The sequence below is a fragment of the Cetorhinus maximus genome, chromosome 17 (assembly GCF_964194155.1).
Source record: "Cetorhinus maximus chromosome 17, sCetMax3.hap1.1, whole genome shotgun sequence".
NCBI lineage: Eukaryota > Metazoa > Chordata > Chondrichthyes > Lamniformes > Cetorhinidae > Cetorhinus > Cetorhinus maximus.
Genome location: NC_135895.1, coordinates 13,348,283 through 13,370,563, shown reverse-complemented (window position 1 = coordinate 13,370,563; position 22,281 = coordinate 13,348,283). Strand labels below are relative to the sequence as shown.

Here is a 22,281-nt window from a genome sequence, read left to right as displayed (position 1 = left end):
ATTACTGGAGACTTATGATGCTCGAAGTTTATCAAGGGCAGAAATTTTCGCACAGCAGGCGGGCGCGCGCCCGATCCGCTCGAGCGTGAAATGATGCGCGTTGACGTCGGCCGAGCGTGCTGACTTCGACCCGCAATTGCGCGATAGTTCGGTTGGGCGGGCAGGCGAAAAGGCGAAGCGGCCTTTGCGTTTTTTTGGAAACCTCATCCATGGGTGGGACGAGGTTTCCAAAAGCAAATAAAAATTAAAGTTTCCCAATTGAATTAATAACACGTCCCTGCTCATGTGACAGAGTCACATGAGGGGACACATTTTATTATGTTATTTTTTTAAACAACACTCCATCTCCCTGGGGCAGCTCTGTGCACTCACACGCACACACGCGTGAAGTTCGGGCTCGGCCCTCTCACCCTCCTTCCCCCCGCCCCCGCACAGGCAGTGCTCAGCAATGCCGCTTGCCTTTCATGCTGGGCGGACCTTAATTGGCCGGCCAGCGTGAAATCGCGGTCCGGTGCCGATGGTGGGTGGTGGGGGGGGGGCGGGGGGGGGGCAGCTTCCCGCCTGCCAAGGGCATTAATTGAAGATCAGCCTTTTGTTGAATTTCTTTCCACAAGATTATTCATTAGATGTTTCAAGTCCTCTTTCAACTGTTTTACTTCCTGTGAGCGACACTTCCGTATTCTCAATAGTTCTCGTTTTTCCTTTCCAAACTCATCCTTTGTACATAAAAGTTGGTTCTTTGCACCAATTTCTTAACAGAGTATAATTCCTCTGCTCTATCCCTCAACTCACATTCTGTAATTCCATTTCTGCCGATTGTTTCTGAGACCCTTCACACTCTTTTGAGAGAGCTTCTACTTTCTCTTGCCATTCTAGGTTCTTTTATTTTCATTTCAGCCAATTTGTTTTTCAATGGCTCAACTGTTCTCAATACGTTTGAGGCATCTGGTGTTTTTCCTTTTTGTTCCTTGGCCTTTACCTCCAAATTTACATTTTCTGATCTTGCTTCTGTCTTTTCTTTATCCACCTGCAGTTTGGAGCACTCTATCACTTTGCCCTCAATCATAGTCAAGTGACACAGCACTGCCACCTGCTATTTCAGTTTGGGTAATGTGGCCAGATTTTCAAAAAGATGTATTTTTAAGACTTCCAGAATATCCTCTGCCTCTCTGAGGCCATCAAGTGGTTTGCTTGGGAATTGTCTTTTCCCTTTCGTAGCTTTACTGAGGGTTTTCTATCACTCTTTTTAAGCTCTGTGCGCTCCACAACTTGAAGGTTAAAGTATTTGTCAGAGGCTTTTAATATTGCATTAAAGCCGGTTGAGGATTCATCAATGCACTGCATTAGGATTACTTCATCAGCAAGTTCAACAAACCAGTATATAAATATATTAATCTGGGCTTCCTCTGATTCTCTGCTTCTAGCTCACATACCCATGCAATTTGAAAGTTTTCTTCTCCAAGTCACCCAATTTTGCATTAGGTTTGGCCCTTGCATGAATCTAGTCTGGTAAGGTAGATTTTTGATCCATGGTCATTTAAAATTAAAAAAAGTGTACAGATTTAACTGCTGCAAGGAAATCCAAGCTGGTGCTGCCATATGCTTCCTCCCAAGAGGTTTATCCTGTTTGCCAGTTTTGGCAGGCTCCTGCAGTAAGGGTGTTTGCGATTTCTGTGTTTTTAATTTTTCAGCAGCGACTCCCTGGTTTGACTATTTTGAGTCTTCCCTGCCGTATCCAAGTATTTTCAGATCTTGAAACCATTGATTCGCTAGATTTTGCTAGGTCTTTTAATCGTTGACTATTTATTTATTTATTTCAATCAGAGTGAGCTTGGCCGCCATGGGGTTCAGGCGCTGATGCAGGATTTGGGCTTTCATGGTGCGTTTTAAAATGGCATTGCTGATTATTGCTGACTTAAAGGCTTTTTAAAAATGCGTTTTGTCCAAGGGCTCACCCGAGAGGTCTTCTGCCTCTGCGCTCTCTTGGTATTGAAGCTGGACTTTCACTGGATTCAATGGAGTCTTCTGCTGCAGTCATAGTTTTATTTCTGCCTTCTGCTTCCAGTTGTGCTTTGGTGCTTTTCTCTGGCGATCTCCTTCCGCCCCTTCACTTCTGGAATTTTCCATCAGGTCAAAACGCTGCTTTTTCAATCTTCCAGGTTTTAGATTTCTTCTCCAGCTTCCGGGAGATTCTGGGTTGTTCCGATAGCTGCAACTATGTTGTGAAGGTTGTTTAGTGTCTGACAGAGATATCTGGAGTCATATAGTTTGGGTAATTTTCACCAACGGATTATAAAAATTAATGCCAAGGTATTTCATGCCACGTGTCATGGAGCCAAGAGAATTAAGGTGCCGAGTATGAGCTTGTCATGAAAGTATATTAATTCTCATAGTATTATTGTGACTTATTGTAAGAGTAGGTTAATAGTGGAGTTTGGAAAGTTTAATTGAATTGGAGACAGCTGGTCTGGAGGCTTTGACTCATCAAAAGAAGCTAGGTTTGAAACGCTAAATGTGTAAACATGGCTGAAGTTTTCAGATAAATCAGGGTAGTTTGAATTTCCAAGAGATGGCGGGATGTTACATCTAGCAAGAGAAGCTAGGCCAAGCAGTGTATTTATTTGTACAAAGGTTACTTATAAAACTAGCACCATGAAATGATTTATATGATGAGAAAGGTAAAGTTCCAAAGACATCTGGGAACAATGGAATCTACATCAAAAGGGAGAAACATGTATACAGGAGATTGAGGCTACGTGTCAGGGAAGGCATTATAAGAACTTCTAGAAAGATGAAAAGCCTCCATTATTTGTGCATTAAGCCTGCTGTCTACAGAAACCAAAGCTGAGAAAAGCCACTTTGAATTCTACTTTCCAGGGTATTGTGTTGACTTGCCTGGATCTGTTTTAATCTAGTTTTTTTACTGTTGCCTTAATGGGGATGTTACTGGAAGCTAGATTAACTAGGGGTTATTATAGTGGTATTTTGTACACCTATGTATGTGCTTGAAATCTTTTCTTCTGTTAATAAATGTTTAATTTAGTTTTCTAAAAAATCCCAAAAGTCTTGGTGGACTTAGTACTACTGAATTCAGGGCACGCATCTCGAAATAAAATACAAATTGCAAAACCGTGGTGACCGTGTGGTTGAATTTCCCTCATGGATTCGATGCGCCTGGCACACATCTGCCACGTCATAAGAATTACCAATATTTCCCTCAGCCCCCTCCAACAATTTAAGTCCTCTTCTAACTCAGTGTCAACATAGCGCTGATGTCTTCCCTGTCTTTCTGGTAGCTGGGGCCCATCTACAACAACTATTAAAGTTCCCTCAGCCTCCAACAGGTTGGCCTTGTCTATCGTATTACCTCCCACCGGTCCTACAGCATCAGTTCACAAAACCTAGCTGACTCACCAACGTCCTTTAGTGAAGGAAATCTGCCACCTTTACCCGGTCTGGACTGAATGTGACTCCAGAGCCACAGCAATGTGGTTGACTCTTAACTGCTCTCTGCAATGGCCTGAAGGACAAAACTTGAAATGTGTTACTGCATAATGCAACCAGAATGTATACAATCATGTAACATTTTTAAAGAGGTACCCATCTGCAGTGTAATGTACTGTGATAAAGAAATCATGTGAACTTTGTACAAAAAGCCTTCCCTCTCTTTCAGGAAAAGTCCACTAGTCCCTAGACTATGCAAATATCTTTGAGAAAGATCACTCAGCCTCAAGTCAGATTCTCTAAAAAAAATGTCAGCGGAATTTCCTGTGTTGCACCAGGCACAGAATTGGAAATAAGATGAAGATCTATTGCATCAGTCTTCACCCCCAACAATACTGCCCCATGATGATCAAAGGGATCACAAAATAACATTAGCTGGGCCTGGATTACGGGCTTCCCTAAATAATGCATTCAGATGAACATATGGGGCAAAAAGAGACAATCCACACTCCTTGATCCCACAAAAGCAAAGTACTGGCAGCATCGGGGGTAGAAAGAACGGTTAACATTTCAGGTCTGTGACTTAACATCAGACTTTTCACCCCTGATCGCATTGTCTTCTCTCAGTAGACTACCTCAAAAAAAAACCCAGCCATTGGGCTCATATCAGGACCCACCCTTAGTACAGATGTCCTGTAGGTATCTTCAAAACACCCAGTGAGCATGCAATTATATGTAATGTGGATACCCTGCACACGTCTGACTTCACTAAAATGACCTAGATCATAAAGGAACACAATTGTGAAAAGTGCACTTGCTTGTAAGTATATTAAAAATTAAAATCTAATTTTTAGAAACATATTCTTACAGTTGCTTGGTAGTATAGAACTTAAATATTGCTGAAAAGAGAGACATGATGCTGAAGCTTTTCATCTTGCACTCATCAGGACAAAAGCAAGAATGCCAAATTTCAAACAACCACAATAATTTATACTACAGGAGAAAAGGGTGCTGATTAGTTAGCAAGTCAACTCTAATTGGTTGAGGTGTTGCCATGGAGAAAGCAAAAGTGAACCAGGGCTCCTGACGATCCTGGGTAATTTTAAAAAGGTGCAAAGACTGAACAGATTTCTTTTGTTTACAGAGAATCAGTCCCTGTGTATGAATGTATGTTACTTCTAGCAGGTATAAGTGAGTCATGTTACAAGCTTAACTGTCATTACAACAACCAAATTGGTTGTTAGTGTAGCTATTAACACACTCAGGATTGTTCAGCAAGTGCTGCCCAATTGTGGAATCTAACAGCAGATGTTTTGTTTTGGGTTTTGCAAGTGTGGGCCGTTGAGTCAGTACTATGCCTATCATGAACGGACATGCTGTTTGATTCGCCCAGCCAATTGCTGGGAGGTGTAACCTTTGCACCTGGCATCACACCAACACTGAAATTCATACTTGACATTGCTCAATTGTATGGCAGGCAGAATGTCTTTTTGGACTGATGACAGCATCCTGTTAGTGGAAAATTGCCCTTGAAAGACAAAGTATGTAAAAAAATATGAACAACAGGTTAAGGAAGCCGTTTCATGCTGGTACCATGCAGTGGCTATGTGTGTGGCAATTTCCACTAACAGGATGCTGCCGTCAGTCCAAAAAGTAACATCCATGCCACATTTCAGGCCAAGCCTGAATGTTGTTCAGGTCATGCTGCATCTAGGCACAGACTGCTGGAGTTGCAAATGTTACTGAGCGCATCAGCGAGGATCCTATTTCCAACATTATGATGGAAGGAACGTTATTGACGAAGCAACTGAAGGCAGTTGGGCATACCTAGAGACTTATTATAGGACATAAGCAACTGGACCACAGTGCACATGTGTTTTAGATAGCTTATTTGCCATATGAAAATGTATCTTTGAATAGATTTGTACTAGTTTATGTACATGTACTGAAAACTAAAAAGGTAGTTAAGGAAGGCTGGATTAATATGCAAAGCGCATTGCTGCTTGAGCAAAACAGGTAGTTCATAATCATTCAACCTTCAGCTGTGTGATATATAGTTCAAGGCAGTTTTGTGTGATGTAGCTAGTATTACACTCGCCTCCCTCCCTTTGCCAATCATTGACCAGGACAGATGAAATCCTATGAAGGACAATTGATAAGGAGCAACAGAAAATTTGTATATTACTGCATAAGCATGGATAGATAATATGATCACATTACAGTTCCATTCAGTGTAATCAGCAGCGGTTTCAATAGAAAACAACTCTATGATTCAGGCTTCCTGGAACAAGTTTAAGAAATACCACATTTCCTCAGGGTTGAGTTCAGGGACAAGAAACAAATTAAGCCATATCTCAAAGTTATTAAAATAATCCAATATTACCATTAACACTAATTGCATATCTTTGCCTAGGCTTGTCAGTGGCTCTAGGGCAGACAAAGCTGGCAGAACCCTTGGTACTATGCTCCACCTTGTCTGGCAGTTTATAATTGTAGTTGAGTTGTGCTATTAATGATAGAGTTGATCAGCAGACATTTCTTGGGTGGAAACTTTATTTACAATACACTCAGCAGCAACTACATGTGTGCTTTCAACTCCAACTCTATTTCTCTATACTGACTGCTGAGGTAGCCCGCGCTACTCTCCTGTTGATTACTACAGGTCGTGTGATCTTCCCTAACAAGTATTAGTCTTAAAAGGTACATTACAAACTAAATAAAACCAGAGCTACTACAAATAATGCGCTCATCCATACGCGTGGGCGTGTGTGTAAATCAAAATTAAAACACGTGAAGAAAGGATGCCACAGAAAGCCTCCTATTTAGTGCAATACTCTGCCAAGGACTGGGCAGCCCACTTCTGACCTGAAAGTGAGTTTGGGGACAAAGATATGGTCAGAGGCAGGAGGTTCGTCTGAGAACTCCTATCCTGCCAGAGATATTCCCACCAAATTGGAAAGTCTATTTGTCTGAACTAGTGCACTTGCATTCTAAAATACATTCTAGCGATGCATTTCAGTTGATAATATCACTGTGGATTATCATGGGAACCATTGAAAATTCTTCATCCTCGTTAAAGATCGGACAAAAGGCGGGAAACACCGGTGCTTTGATGGTACAATAGAACGTGTACAAACACTGCACGGAATCTGCATCACAAAACGCAAGAATGCCACTGTCACAATCCAGGTAGACTCCAATGTTCTCCAGTCGCTTTTCATAGCGGAAAGACATCACTTCCATGTGATGTTGAGCACAGCAAAGACCCTTTTCCGTGCAGGAAAACGCCCAGGAATTTTCTTCGGCTCCTAGCCTGCTTCCCGGTGGCGTGCGTGGGATGCTCTGGTAGGCTATCCCCACAGCCCATGAAGGAATATTTTTCACGCTGACCTCCCAGTAGTGAAGGCCAATAGTGTAGCCTGTTTTGGCAAGTACATTGAAAGAGGTGCTGAAGCGTTCTGTATTGCACTGTTCACTTTGCTTCGCCTCAACGGCTTCAACTGCTGTGCCTTCCCTACTTATCTTCAGCCGCGCATGAGCACTGCTTGTATCCAATTGGATAGCTTGACCTAGAAGGGAAGAAAAAACAGATCTGTTAAACTCAACCAAAACTTGAATAGGTGGAAGTGTAGCAGATCAGCAAGTCTCTGAGATTTCAGCCACAGACCCTTCGTCAGAATGGGAAGAAATTACAGGGACACAATATTTTTGTCTTAAAGGAACAGAACAAAGAAAAGGCGGAGAACAATAAACAGACAGAAAAATTGAATTAGGATTACCTGCAAAATGGAAAAAAACACGAGAGAAATAGTTAACATCACTTCAGCAGTTTGTGGAGGAGATAAAAATGAGCAATAATGAAAGGTCAGAGATATTTACAGAGGCAGACTGGCTTCCAAAAAAGGTGTGGGATTCCTCCGGTTTTTGTTAAGGGAACAAATGGGGGCATGAGGGTGATGGTGTTGGTAAGACAGAAACGTGGAATCATTCACCAGAGCACCTGCAAAATCTAACAAATGGCTAGTCTACTCCATGACATTGACCGCACACAGACTAGCTGAGGCGGTAGAGAAAGGGGGCTGAACGGGTAAGGCCAGGTAGATATGGAAGCAGGAAAAAACTGGCAAAGCAGAGCAGAGCAGTCTTTAGAACCAGGAAGAAGAAGAAAAGAAAACAGATTAACACCAAAGAATCATAATGCTCTACCAGCACTGGGTCCTGAGAGGTTGATGCTTGGGGGACAGGAAAGAGTAATCTTTGACAGCGACCGAGTATGGCATTCAGCTTTAGTACCAATGTGCTGTGAAGGATTCTGGAGCAAGTGATGCTGGCAAAACCCAAACTGAAGTACCTGAATTATTAATGAGTAGGTGTTACTCGATGGCACAACTGACAAATCCTTTCATCGCTTTACTAATGTTGAAACAGGCTCTTGAATAACATGGGGACAAGAGAGGTAATTAATTGAGCAAAAAGAGTTTCACAATTGGAAATTATGGAGGCTAGTAAGGTTAACACAATGGGTGCAACAGTTTTATAAATAATGTGGGGCTAGAAAAATAGAGATAAGTTAAACTAATGCATGCAGGAACCAAATGCTGCATTCAAAATTTTAATATAGCATAAGTAGATTTGTTTTAATTACATTTAATTAAATGTAATTAAATGTGTCATTACCTACGCTGTAAATTATGTTTACGACAGCCAGATTGAAATGGAAAATGGCATGTGCAAGTCACTTTTAGACGCATGACATTTTTAATTGATCTGCTTTTTTAAAAAAGATGTTAATTTTCTAGCTCTAGAGTGGATAGTGATGTAAAAACCTGTCAAGCATACTTGGCACAAAGTGCCCTCTAACTTTGTTTGGGCCTAGCACATGTAGCATGTTCAGTTTTAATGACACTGGTGTATATTTTATATGGCGTAGTGCATTTAACACAGACTTACTTGTAAATAATTCACCCAAAGCTGTTAAAATTCTGGGAACATTTCTGATCTTGGTAAAATGTGGCTCTTTATTTTTTAAGTCGTTTGTCACATCCTGGAGCTCTTTTAAACCAAGGTCCTGTTCCTTAACTTCAGCACTGTGAATGCATAAATATATGTAAAAATAAAAACATGCACTGTATTTTTTGTTTTTAAGTAGGTTGGTTATAAAAGGTTGTGAATTGAAAAGACAGCTTTTTAAGTTTGAACAAATGTTCATTTTTAAAAAAAAAACAAAATCACTACAAAAGTCCAGTCCCTTTTAATGCTCTAGACAGAAAGAAAAATTTCACTAGCCGACGTGCAATTGATATTTCTATTCGTTAGAAAAAGAGAAGGTATTGTGCTTATGTCTAAGCTAATTCTGGTCTGAGTTATATACCTGTCATTCTATTAGATTTAACAGTAAACAGAACTGGTGAGGAGAGCTGGTTAAATTAACTTTTACTTGTTTCCTACATTTATGCCACTGACTAAACGTCAAATGTACTTCACTGGCTATAAACTACTTTGGGATGTTCTAAGGTCCTGAAAAAAAGTGTTAGGTAAATGCAAATCTTCCAAAAAAGATGAAAATGGTCTCATACTTCTTTGAATGAAAATTACTTAATGTTAGATAGTTCTGAAAGAGCGTACCAAAAGTAGTGCAATTTAGGAGTTGGCGTTTCTGAAATCGAGTTTATCAGCCAACATACCTAACAGGTAGCCCAATGAAGCCTCCTGATCTAAAGAGCAATGTTTAGTGAATGTCTAAGGGTCACTACATGTGGGAACCCTCCAAATATCATCAATCAAACCCCATAATAAGAGCTCCCCAGGCTGCATGCATAGAATGGGTAGAGTACAGTTTAACCTGCTCTCAGTTCCCGATCTGTAAGACGAGAACATGAAATGCACTCAACCATCTACTTAGCTGGCCTCTCCTCTTTATTCACTGGTTTAACGTGATCTTGTTTTGGACCAAAGAAAATCAATGGTTGTCAGGATTATCAAATCAACTTCACACATTTAATGCAAAATTGTCTGCTAACATCTGTAAAATGACATGCGCTCTAATTTTAACTGATGTGGTGCTGTATGAATTTAACAAGACAACAATCTCTTCACCCAAGTGAAACTGGGCAAGAATTGCTAGATTAGGGCTATACAATTGGGATGTCAAGTCAATTAAGTTTGAACCTGCAATTCACTGACTTGAGTAAAATCAAGGTCACAAGTAATGCATTATCCAACAGCCAAAAAGGAATTCTCTTAGTTGAAGCACAATAACTACTTAAAAAGATAAGCTTACCTTCTAACACTGCTCAGAACCTATAAAGAAAAGAACAGTTACTATTGTTAGCAAGAAGTTCCTTTTTCAAGGTACTAAAGCAAGATTTAGGAACTCACTATTTCATACAACCACAAGGCTTTCTGACTTAATTTTAATGAAATGCAGATAAGTCCCCAGTGGTACACGTTGTCCACCTACTGGTTGATAAAGGCAGTACAAGCCATCAGAGTCATCACTTTTATTTAGCTGAACAATTCACATGAGTACAAGCAGACTCTAATATTGGAATACCACACACAACTGCCAACAGCAATGAATAAATGTCAATGCATTCTAATTATTTTACACTTTACTGGTCAATAACCATATCATGAATGTACTAATTTTCCTCAGGCCTACAACCAAGGCTAAATTTTATTGATCATTCACACCATACATTTTTAAAAACTTACCTGCAGCAATAGCATGGGGTTTTCCATACTAAATGCAATCTGCAAAGTGCCTTTGGCTTGTTGCAGCTTTGCCTGTGACTGCTTCAGCTTTGCTACCTTACAATCAACCATCAGATTCAACTGGGCAGTTGTAACAGAAAATCTTTTTTTCCATGCTCGCTCCTCAATGTCAAGAAAAAGCTGAACTTTCCTGAAGAAATCCAAGTGTGTCTGTTGCTGTTTTTTTAACTTGTCCTATTAAAAAGAAGCACAACACCTTTCATGGGGTATTTTCCTCTTTAAAAACCAAGAATTCCTTTTGCATTATGTATTTTCTTAAGTTTGATTAGGCTCAATTCCAACTGACACAGAAGTCACATCCCTGTTAAAAAAAAAAGGCTCCAGCATTTTCAAAAGGATGTCAAATCACTTTAACAAATCCTGGGCATGTCACAAGCTACTGCATGAATACAAGCTTATTTGTTCTCACGATACCCGAATTCAATCAGTAGTAGGCAGAAATGCTGAAATTTTCATGTTTAGATTAAATTAGCAGAGATTTCCAATGCAATAGTGTCTGTGCTTGTATTTTCCATAAAATCAGGCCATAAATTCAGATTGTGGTCAACAAGTGAAACTTTCAAGGATTCCTGTTAATCTTTTTTTATTCATTCATGGGATGTGGGCTTCGCTGGCTGGGCCAGCATTTATTGTCCATCCTTAATTTCCCTTGAGAAGGTGGTGATGCGCTGCCTTCTTGCAGTCTATGTGGTGTAGGTACACCCACAGTGCTGCTAGGGAGTTCCAGGATTTGGACCCAGCGACAGTGAAGGAACGGCGATATGTTTCCAAGTCAGGATGGTGAGTGACTTGGAGGGGAACTTCCAGGTGGTGGTGTTCCCATCTATCTGCTGCCCTTGTCCTTCTAGATGGTAGAGGTCGTGGATTTGGTAGGTGTTGTCTAAGGAGCCTTGGTGAATTCCTGCAGTGCATCTTGCAGATGATACACACTGCTGCTACTGTTTGTCGGTGGTGGAGGGATTGAATGTTCGTGGATGTGGTGCCAGTCAACTGGGCTGCTTTGTCCTGGACGGTGTCAAGTAACATGAGTGTTGTGGGAGCTGCACTCATCCAGGCAAGTGGGGAGTATTCCATCACACTCCTGACTTTTGCCTTGTAGATGGTGGACAGGCTTTGGGGAGTCAGGTGAGTTACTAGAACAAACTCAGCCCAAGAGCATCCAACAAGTTGTCTTTCACCACTTAAATATTTCAGTCACTATAGAACAAATATTTCACAAAATTAATTGCAGGGCTCCAATACTGCACTGAAAATTAAATTTGGGCATGTTACAGGTAGGACAGGGGACCTCGTGTTAACCCATAGCTGCATGGTGAAGATGCTATCTGCTAATGCCACTGAATGACCTACAGTTATTCTACTGCATTATGTTGGTGGACACAGGACAGTGAAAATCCTGGTGACCTTATGTAATAGAGTACCACAGAATGCAAGTACACAGGTGGGATTCCTTGGTCCACGCTATGTGATCTTGGCTGCACTGGGGCTTTGGGAGGCAGCACAATCGCAGACCACACATCCTACCCGTAGTAGTATAAAGTCAGGTGGGAAACTTCCACCAAGTTGCTCCCCCATGCCCCCTAAAGCAGGGCTAAAATCTCAGCTTACAGGAGCTGTGCGCCTTTAGGGCCTGTAGGAGCAAGACTCAAGTGGAATGAAGAAACTCAGTACACACAATAATAACTTTACAAAGAGAAATGTGACAAGTATCCTCCAAATAGAGAAGCACGTAGCTAAAAAGTAACAACTTCTAATTGCCTTCCACCAAGAGTTGCAAAATTGTTAACCCTGTCCCTCCAGTTCCAGCCATACCTTCTGAGCAGCTGCAGTTTCCTCCAAATTACAAAGTCCACTTTCCACAGCAGCCAGATTTTTGGCAACTTTGGTGAGTTCATGTTTGCACTCGTTCTGGAGAATAGGAAACATTTAAAGTGCATGGTCTCCAAATGAAAGCAGAATCCACAATTTACAAGATAAGAAACTGCATTGTCATAGCAAAAATTTGCATCGAAAAACAAAACAAATAAAAACATTACATTTTACGTTATCTTTGTATTTAAAAACAAAACATTGGTCAAAAGGACTTACGGAATCAACTTTTAGTTGGCTAAAATGTGAAAAAGCGACTTAACTAAAATTATTGTGTTTTCATTCAAAAATGTCTTGAACAGAGATGTCTGTCTACTTTGAACACACTAAGCATGTTTTAACTAGAGCTCCCATCAGATTTAAGGAAATTGCTGGTGCGCTTTTAATCCACTCTCACACTGCAGCTATACTCCAACTGGTGTCAAACTTGGGCGTCGTGGGACTGCCTCCTTAAAACAGGGCCTCGATCTAGATTTATACCTTCAGGTTAGCATTTCAGCAAAGCACACTGAGGTGGTTGTGCGCAATGATCCTACATCATGGGATCACGAAGCACAGGAGGCCATTTGGCCCATCATGCCTGTGCTGCCACTTCGGATGAGTTATCCGATTAGTTTAACAGCCCTGCCCTTACCCATAGCCTGGCATTTGTTTTTCCTTTTCAAGTATCTGTGAAGCGAGAACATAATCTAGGCTAACGTGAGGGAGTGCAGCACTGTCAGGAGTGTCGTCCTTCTGATGAGACATTAAACCGAGGTGGGCATAAAAGGTCACACAATGCTATTTTGAAGAGCAGGGGAGTTCTCCTCAATGTCTTGACGGCCCTCAAATATCACCATAAAAACAGATTTTCTGCTCATTATCACATTGCTGATGCCTGCAGTGCACAAATTTCCCTCTTTGTTTTTGAACTTTAAGACAATGACTATACTTCAAAAAATACTTTATAAAGCCCTTTGGGGTATCGTGAGGTAATCAACAGTGCTGTATTAATACAAGACTCTCTTTGAAACCCCAGTGTTAGTTCTCATCCAATGCAGTAAAACTTAAGCTTTTGAGGGCTGGCAAAACGTTGAGTAAAACTTCAATCGGAAAGTTGTTCATCTTTTCGAAGCGGATGGATTTCAGACACACATGGTTCAGAGACAAAAGGCCAGGGCGGGGGGGGTTAATTGCAAAAGGTAGCTGGCAAAAGGGACAGAGGTGAAATGAGCCATGACCTGGAATCTGAAATAAAAACAAGATGCTGGAAAATCCCAGCAGGTCTGTCAGCATCTGTGGAGAGAGAAACAGAGTTAACGTTTGGTAGGGATTCATATTGGATTTGAAATGTTAACTCGGTTTCTCTCTCCACAGACGCTGCTGCCAGACTTGCTGGGATTTTCCAGCTTTTGTTTTTACTTCAGATTTCCAGGATCTGCAGTATTTTACTTTTAGCTTCATGATCTGCCTGAGAAAGGATGACAGAACCAGATTCGACAGACATTTTCAAATGGGAACTGCATAAATAGCTGAGGTGGTGTGGAGTAGGACTAATTGGATAGTCCTACCAAATAGCCTGCACAGACACGACGGGCCAAATGATAGAATCGTCATGGCACAGGAGAAGGCCATTTGGCCCATCAACTCCATGCTGACGCTCCTAAAAGAGCAATTCAGGTACTGCCACCACCCCAGCCCTCTCCTCACTTTGCTCCTTTTCAGATGTTTAGAAAAACGTAGCAACAGTTACAGCACAGAATAAGACCACTCTGCCCATCATGTCTGTGTCAGCCTAATCCCATTTTCCAACAGTGTCCCATGGCCCTACATCTTACGAATGGTCTCCATCAAAGCTGCACAAACGGAAAAAAAAAGCTAAATACCTTGATTATGGCAACAGCGTCAGTCAGTTTAAGGACCTGGTGGTGGTGGTGAGAGCTCTCGGCGGGTAACATACAATAGGCACAGAGAGGGCATTGGTCAGTCTGGCAGTAAAGCTCCAGCTCTTTGCCATGTTGCTTACACAGGCGGCTGATGTGGGCGGTTGGCCTCACCAGGACGTGGTCCTGGAAAGCCGGGTTCTCCAGGTGTGGCATGAGGTGCAGGGCACAGAAAGATTCCCCGCAGTTCACGCAGCTCTTGTCGGCCGGCGCTCTCTGCAGCCCTTTGCACAGGTCACAGCTCAGAGAGCCCGGGCCGGCCTCCCCCCTCTGCCAGTACCTCTCGATGATGTTGTGCAAAGCCACATTCCTCTTCAGCTCCAGGCTCATGGGGCACCTGGAGAGGCAGAGGGGGCAGCTGTAGCAGGGCACCGCCCGGGAGGAGGTGGGGGTGGCACTGCCATCATCTACATCATCCGTGACCGGGTCCGAGCTCCCGACCCAGCGCTTGAGTTGCGCCACGCAGCCGCTGCAGAAGTTGTGCCCGCATGGCAGGGTGACAGGATCTACAAAGATATCCCGGCAAATAACACAAACCAGCTCCTCATCCAGAATGTCCATGATTAGAGACCGGCTCAGGTCCCTGATACTAAATATCCCAGCAAAGTGTATCAAATTATCCCAGGAAATAAAGTGTCAAAATATCCCAGAAAACTGGATCAACTCTTAAGAAATTGATACTTTGCGACAACTATAAAATATTATCCCTCAATCCTCTCCGCAATGTGTTCATTCAGCGCTCGCGGGCGTCGCCAATTTGGTGAGAATTCCGACTGCGCGTAACCCAGATCCGCTCCGACTGCGCCCGTTCCGACCCGGATCCGGATCCCGCTCCGACTGCGCCCGTTCCGGCCCGGATCCGGATCCCGCTCCGACTGCGCCCGCTCCGATCCGGATCCCACTCCGACTGCGCCCGCTCCGGCCCGGATCCCGCTCCGACTGCGCCCGTGCCGCTCCGGATCCGCTCCCACTGCGCCCGTTCCGACCCGGATCCGCTCCCACTGCGCCCGTTCCAGCCCGGATCCCGCTCCGACTGCGCCCGTTCCGGCCCGGATCCCGCTCCGACTGCGCCTGCTCTGGACCTGCTTACGTCTGCTCCGGATCCGGTCCCACTGCGCCTGTTTCTCAAGCCACTCTCTGGAGGAAAAACCCAGCTCCCCCAAAATTTAAAGGCAGCCAATCAGCAACGGGAGCTGGCGTCTTAGCAACAGCTGCTAGAGACGCGCGTGGCTGACCCGAGAGGCAGGAGAGCCGCGTCTGCTGAGGGAGCCCAGGCGCTTGGTGACTGGAGCAGCCTGGGGTGGGTGGAGGGAAGAGGCACTGAACGTCTAATGTGAGCGGGGTAGGGCCGGGACAGGCCAAGCGGGAAGCTCCACCGGTTCCCCCCTTCTTCATATCCATGTATGCATTTATCTACATCCTTCAGAGTTGTGTCAAGTCCAGCGGGCGTTTGTTAAAAGTGGCAGCTTAACAGAACCATCGGCCAAGTTATGGAGTAAACTCAGAGGCGAGGCTGGCGCAGTGACAGCAAACAAGAGTAATTCGGTCAACGGTTGTTTTGCGGACTGGAGGAAGGTATATAATGGGTCCCCCCGTGGGGGGCGGGGGGGGGTGTCGGTGCTGTAAGACCAAATATTTACCATTTATAAAAGCAAAATGCTGTGGATGCTGGAAACCTGAAACAAAAATTGCTGGGAAAAACTCAGCAAGTCTGGCAGTGTCTGTGGAGAGAGTTAACATTTCGAATCCAACTTTAACTTTTTCTCTCCACAGATGCTGTCAGACCGGCTGAGTTTTTCCTCCAGCAGTTTTTGTTTCAATATTTATTTTATATATATATATAGGGGGAGATGATACTCTTTCGAGTTATCAACAGTCACAGATTGCAACTCTTTCCGAGTACGATCACAGTTCTTGGTTTCCGGGAGTGGGACATGAACCCACAACCCTCTGATTCAAAGGCGAGGGTGCTATGAACTGAGCCACAGCTGACACGGTGTAGTGTTAATGTCTCTGGATTAATAATCTAGAGGCCCAGGCTAATGTTCTGGGGACACTCCCACCACAGCAGCTGGTGCAATTTAAATTCAATTAGTCTCAGTAAGGGTGACCATCGATTGTCATAAAAACCCGTCTGGATCACTAATGTCCTTGAGGGAAGGAAATCAGTCACCCTTACCTGGTCTGGCCTACATGCAACTCCAGACCCACAGCAATGTGGTTGACCCTTAATTGCCCTCTGAATGGTCGAGCAAGCCACTCAGTTCTATGGCACTTAGGGATAGGCAACAAATGCTGGTCTTGCCAGTGATGCCCACATCCCATGAAAAAATTTTAAAAAAATGACCTTGACTTGGGAGTACAGGGTAAACTTTCAAAATCAATTTTCGTTATTTTCCTAATGCAAATTTGCTGTGGGTACATTGCTTTCTTTAAAAAATCATTCATGGAAAGGCTAGGCCAGCATTTATTGCCCATCCCTAATTACCCTCAAGAAGCTTATGCATAACCAAAATAACAAAGCAATGATTACTTCAGCAATGCCACAACCAGCGTCGCTACATTGTAACGCCAACATCACAGTTAAAAAATAGAATTAAGAGAGGGGAAAATAGAGAATGAGTCTTGGGTCTTCACACTCCGTCCCCTGGACTGATACGACCAATGGATATGAACGTGACTGTCCTCCAAAACATCTCCTCAGGCACAGGTGGTGAATTGGAAATAGAGATGAGGCAAAATGCAGATTTCTGGGAAGCTCCCTGAATCTGGATTTGTAGGCCGGTTCGATTATCCAACCCTGAAATCCTGCTGTTCCCCTGCTCCGGAAAGTTCCAAGCCGAGGAGACTACAGGGGAAAAACAGGAGAACGGGACCAGCTGAGTAGCTCTTGCAGAGAGCCGGCACGGACACGACGGGCCGAATGGTCTCCCTTGCTGAAACCATTCAATTTTGCTATATCTAGTTCATGAGTGTAACTGTGAGACTCATTTCCTTTTGGAAGGCAAGATCAAAAATAAGGCAGCAACTTGGCTTAAGTTCGAATGTTTGTTTGGCAGTGGATGAGAATCCCAATAATTCTAAAGTTTAATGCCTCCACATAAAGGAAGACTTGCATTTATATAGCACCCTCCATGACTGCTGGACATCTCAAAGTACTTTCCAGCCAATTAAATACTTTTTCAAGTGTAGTCACTGTTGTAACGTGGGAAATGTGGCAACCAATTTGGGCCTATAATTGTGATATGATTGTGGGTCAGGAAACCTGGGTAACGCCCCTGCAGTGCTGTGGGATTTTTTTTATGGCTATGTCAGAGGGTAGATTTGGTTTAATATCTCATCCAAAAGATGGCACTTTCAACAGTGCAGCTGGAGTGTCAGCTTTTAGTTTTGTGCTCAGGTCCAGGATTGGGACTTCAACCTACTAACTTCTGATTCTGGCGTGAGTGCTACCAACTAAGCCACAGCTGACACCCAGCATCTTAAATCACAGGTATGATTAATATCATCAAAGCTGAACTTTACAAGACCACTAAGGTTTGAAATATACCTTCAACTCAAAGTAAAATGGAGAATTCTGGAGAAATATCTCAGCTCATAGACAAGCCCATGTGATTGGGTTGCCAAGGGAGGAGAAGCTCCATCAGAAACCCATTGAAGTGTGATGGCCTTTGACTCAGAAGCAGTAACAATAAGGATAATTTGTGCTTTCTCTAAAATGTTTGGGGAATGTGTAATTGTTGCAAAATAAATTTAGAAAGGATTTTTAAGAGTAACAATTGTAAAGGGATGGATTATAATTTTTGGACAATAAATACTGGTGCATGTAATCTGGCAACTCTTGACCTGGAAGTAGTACCACAGGAAGGAAGTTAAGATATGGAGATCATGTGGCAAAGAGAAAAGGGAGGAGCTGGAGAGGTGATCAGGCCGAGTGGGTAGAACTAGATTCCGTCTCCACAAGGAGCTTGCGGTGGTCACTCCTACTGATATTGTCATGGACAGATGCATCTGCAGCAGGCAGGTTGATGAGGGCAAATACAAGTGTGTTTTTCCCTCTTGTTGGTTCCCTCACCACCTGCTGCATGCCCAGTCGAGCAGCTATGTCCTTTAGGACATGGCCAGCTCGGTCTGTTGTGGTGCTACTGAGCCACTCTTGGTGATGGACAGTGAAGTCCCCCATCCAGAGTACATTCTGCGCCCTTGCCGCCCACAGTGCTTCCTCCAAGTGGTGTTCAACATGGAGATGGGGGGATGGTACGTGGTAATCAGCAGGAGGCTTCCTTGCCCATGTTTGACCTGATGGCATAAGACTTCATGGAGTCCAGAGTCGATGTTGAGGACTCCCAGGGTAACGCTCCCAACTGTATGCCACTATGCCACCACCTTTGCTGTGTGTGTCCTGCCGGTGGGACAGGAACATACCCAGGGATGGTGATGGTGGAGTCTGGGATGTTATCTGTAAGGTATAATTCTGAGAGTATGGCCATGTCAGGCTGTTGCTTGATTTGACTAGTCTGTGAGACAGCTCTCCCAATTTTGGCACACGCCACCAGATGTTAGTAAGGAGGACTTTGTCAGGGACAGGGCAGGGAGGCAGGTCCCAAGTCAACCTCAGCCAGGCACAGGAATTTAAACTGTGCTATTGACCTTATTCTGATGCTATTATTACGCTAACCATCTAGCCAACTGAGCTAATGGGTCCCTTACTGATTCAATAGTAGCTTTCAAAAGGGAATTGGATAAGTACTTGAAGAAGAAAAAAATACAGGGGTAATAGGAAAGCGTTTGAGAGAGGCAGGGGAAACTGGGGCAGACTCGATGGGACAAATGGCTGCCTCCTGTGCTGCACTAGTCTATTTCTCTATAATGTGCAGTTTCTGCAATTTCCCATTAAAATAAATGGAAGAATTTTTCTTTCAAAAATGAAAATTTTCGTTGTTGATTTTTTTTCTCTTAGAATGAAGTCGAGATCATCTTCGCCTCCAATCCTTGTTCATGCTAATGAATCTACACCTGTTCGTGTTCATATTCAAAAGCCCAAGTTATTGCCTTCTGTTGTGGAAGTAGGTATAAATGGTGAAAATTGCTCAATAAAAATAATTGAAAGCAAGAAGTTGTTGACAAAAGAATCAGAGGTGACATGAGGAAACCTTTTTTTAAACCTGGCAAGTTGGTTATCTGGCAATCACTGCCTAAAAGGGTAGTGGAAGCAGATTCAACGGTAAAATGTGAAAGAAAATTGGATAAATACTTGAAGCTTGGAAGAAAAAATTGCAGGACTGTAAAGAAGGGCGTGGGGTTAATTGGAAACCTCTAGCAAAGACCCAATGCAGACACAATGAGCTGCATAGCCTCCCTCTGTACTATGTTATTTTATGATTCTAATTAATATGATAGTTTGGGAAAAATAATGTGGATATGGTGTGCCTAGACTTTAGAAAGCCATTAACAGAGTACCACACAGGGAATGATTTAGGGGCATAGAATTAGGGCAGAAGTAGCAAATTGGATTCAAAGTTTGTAACAAGGGAGGATTTAAGGGCAGTTTCTGAGAATGATTGGAGGTGCGTAGCAGGGTTGACAGAGTTCTTTTCTAGGACTGCTCCTGTACATCAATGGCTTGGGTATAAGGCTAGAGGGAGTGATGCTCAAATTGAACAGGAAACTTTGTAAATGATTCTGATTAAAGAAAGCTGAAGGTGGATATTCGTAAGCTGGTGGAATGAGCAAAATGGTGATGGATGGCATTTGATATCAGTAAGTGTGAGATATATTTTGACTTTTAACAAGTAATAATACTTTGAAGGGGGGAAGATTGAGTTATATAGAAGAGCAGAGGGATTTGGGGGTTCATGTTTAAGAGACATTGCAAGAGGCACCCCTAACCCTCAAATGAATGAAGCCATACTAATAGAATACTCTGTTTTATGGCAAGTTATATAGGATATAAAATTGAATTGTGAATCAATGAAAAACACAATTATAATACAACGCACAGGTTTGGGTTCCTCATGATTGGAGGCATGTTGATGTATTAAAGAGAATATGAAAAATACAAAGAAAAAGATTTGAGAAGTTGAGGCTGTTTTGATTAGGACTGAAGAGATTAAGAGGTTATTTGATTGAGTTATTTGAAATTATGAAAGGATGGGCAAAGCAGACAGAAACTGCATAACACAGCGCTGATGGATTTCGAATCAGGGAAGATTAAATGTAAGAGATTTGGGATAGACAAGAAGCACTTGCACACAGGTTGTGAAGCAATGGAATGCATTACGAGGGTGAGTGACTGAACAGAGACCATGCCAATATTCAAGAATAGGTGACATGTCAACATTTAAGAATAAGTGAAATAGGTGGTTGAGGAAAGGGGAATGAATGAAACATGGGATTGGTAGCGCAGATGTGTTGAAGGCATAGATTAAAGTTTTAGCGATGAAGAAATGGAAGTGGGGGCTGTACCAGGCAATATTATGGAGGATGTTGGCAGTCTTTGTGATGGAGAGGATATGGAATCTGAAATTCACCTTAGTTTCAAACAGGGCTGCAAAAAGTTTGGTTTTGCCTTAACTGGGTAGTTCCAGGGAAGAGATTGGAATTAGCAGTACAGGAGATAGTAATTAAAGACAATGGCCACGGTCTTCCCAATTCTGAGCTGGAGGAAGAGTCAACCCATGCAAAATAGGATCTTGAGCAATCTCCTTGATAGCACAGAGTAAGGGCTGGTGAGAGGTGCATATCACCAGTATATAATCTGAAAGATGACAAAAGGTGCAGTGGGCCTATACTCTCTGGAGCTTAGAAAGGCGATCTCATTGAAACCTATAAGATCGAGATTCCGAGGGAGCTTGATAGGGTCGACACTGAGAGATTGTTTCCACAGGACTGGGAATCTAAAACACAGGGACACGGTGTCAGGATAAAAGGTCAAGTGTTTGATGAGATGAGAAGAAATTGCTTCGCTCAAAGGATTGTGAATCTTTGGAATTCTCTACCTAGAGGGTTGTGGCTGTTGCATCGTTGAATACATTTAAGGCTGAGACAAATTTTTGGTCTCAGGGAATCCAGGGATATGGGGAACAGGCAGGAACATAGAGTTGAAGCCCAGGGTCAGCCATGACTGTATAGAATAGAATAGCAGTGCAGGCTAGATGAGCCATGTGGCCTGCTCCTGTTTCTTGGGTGTGTAGATGAGGAAGGGAAGAAGATCAAAGATAACACCCCTCTGGTGTCCGACAACAAGTTGATGCAGGAGTGTGAAACCATTGTTAAAAATGCTAAGCTAGGTTCCAGTATATCAGATATATTCAGATAAGTAAGAGTGGAACCATTTAGGGGAAGTCCCACATTGGGGGAGAGGTATTGAAATAGTGTAGGTGATGCAATCTTGTTAACAATCTTTTAAAGTATTTGTTGATATATTGTGTTTGTCAACTTGAGCACCAAAGTTTTGGAGGTGGTAAATTATATTAACTGATGCCATTTTACTTGAAAAAATTGAGAAGGGAGTGTTGCACATTTTTTCATTCCCAGGTTGCTAGGTTATAGAATATATGAACAAAGGCTTTCGCGGTTACCACATTTTTAGACGTGGCCACCTCACAGCTTACGGGATTGCAGACGGAGGGGGAATGGGTGACCATCAGTCAGAAGAAACCTGTCTGGCAGATAGTCAGGAAATCGCCAGGGTGCATCTCGCTCGAGAACCGTTTTTCTGCGTTGGAAAGCGGTGAGAGTGATGGTTCATCTGGGGAGTGCAGCCATGCTCATAGCACTGTGAGTGGCTAGGCTGCACAGTGGGGGAGGAAAAAGAGGGGAAGAGCAATAGTGGTAGGAGACTCGATAATAAGGGGAACAGACAGGCATTTCTGCGGCCGTAGATGTGACTCCAGGATGGTATATTGCCTCCCTGGTGCCAGGTTCAAGGTGGGGGGGGGCAAACAGACAGAGATTGTGGTACATATTGGTAATAACGACATAGGGAGAAAGAGGGATAAGATTCTGCAAGCAGAATTTAGGGAGCTAGGAAACAGATAAAAAAACAAGACCCCAAAAGTAGTAATCTCTGGATTACTTCCGGTGCCACGCGCTAGTGAGTATAGAAATAGGAGAATAGTCCAGATGAATGAATGGCTGGAGAGATGGTGCAGGAGGGAGGGCTTTAGATTTCTGGGACATTGGGACCATTTCTGGGGGCTGTGGGACCTGCACCAGGCGGACGGGTTGCACCTGAACAGGAATGGGACCAACACCCTTGCGGGGAGGTTTG

At 43.2% G+C, this 22,281-nt stretch overlaps 3 protein-coding genes across 5 annotated transcripts in view; 1 reads left to right on the top strand and 2 right to left on the bottom strand.

Moving 5' to 3' along the window:
• Nucleotides 1-1,066, bottom strand: part of LOC144692822 (calcium-activated chloride channel regulator 1-like) — an 85,277-nt gene extending 84,211 nt beyond the window's left edge. Inside the window, 1 exon segment of the mRNA XM_078561897.1 lies at nt 935-1,066. Within this exon segment, the coding sequence (XP_078418023.1) occupies nt 935-1,066 (132 nt within the window).
• A 3,191-nt stretch (nt 1,067-4,257) lies between these two features.
• LOC144692186 (E3 ubiquitin-protein ligase Midline-1-like) lies at nt 4,258-14,846 on the bottom strand. The gene is made up of 6 exons (XM_078560731.1): nt 13,953-14,846; nt 12,031-12,126; nt 10,159-10,392; nt 9,725-9,744; nt 8,395-8,531; nt 4,258-7,013 (listed from the first exon to the last, which is right to left on the bottom strand). The coding sequence occupies exons 1-6, from the start codon at nt 14,568-14,570 to the stop codon at nt 6,460-6,462; spliced, it is 1,659 nt and encodes a 552-aa protein (XP_078416857.1). The 5' UTR covers nt 14,571-14,846; the 3' UTR covers nt 4,258-6,459.
• A 713-nt stretch (nt 14,847-15,559) lies between these two features.
• The window catches only part of LOC144692182 (outer dense fiber protein 2-like), a 63,073-nt gene continuing 56,351 nt past the window's right edge, over nt 15,560-22,281 (top strand). For all 3 annotated transcript variants that reach the window (XM_078560725.1, XM_078560726.1, XM_078560724.1), the window contains exons 1-2: nt 15,560-15,584; nt 18,970-19,075. In XM_078560725.1, the coding sequence (XP_078416851.1) occupies nt 18,971-19,075 (105 nt within the window). In that variant the 5' untranslated portion in view covers nt 15,560-15,584; nt 18,970. The remainder of the gene's footprint in view (nt 15,585-18,969; nt 19,076-22,281) is intronic.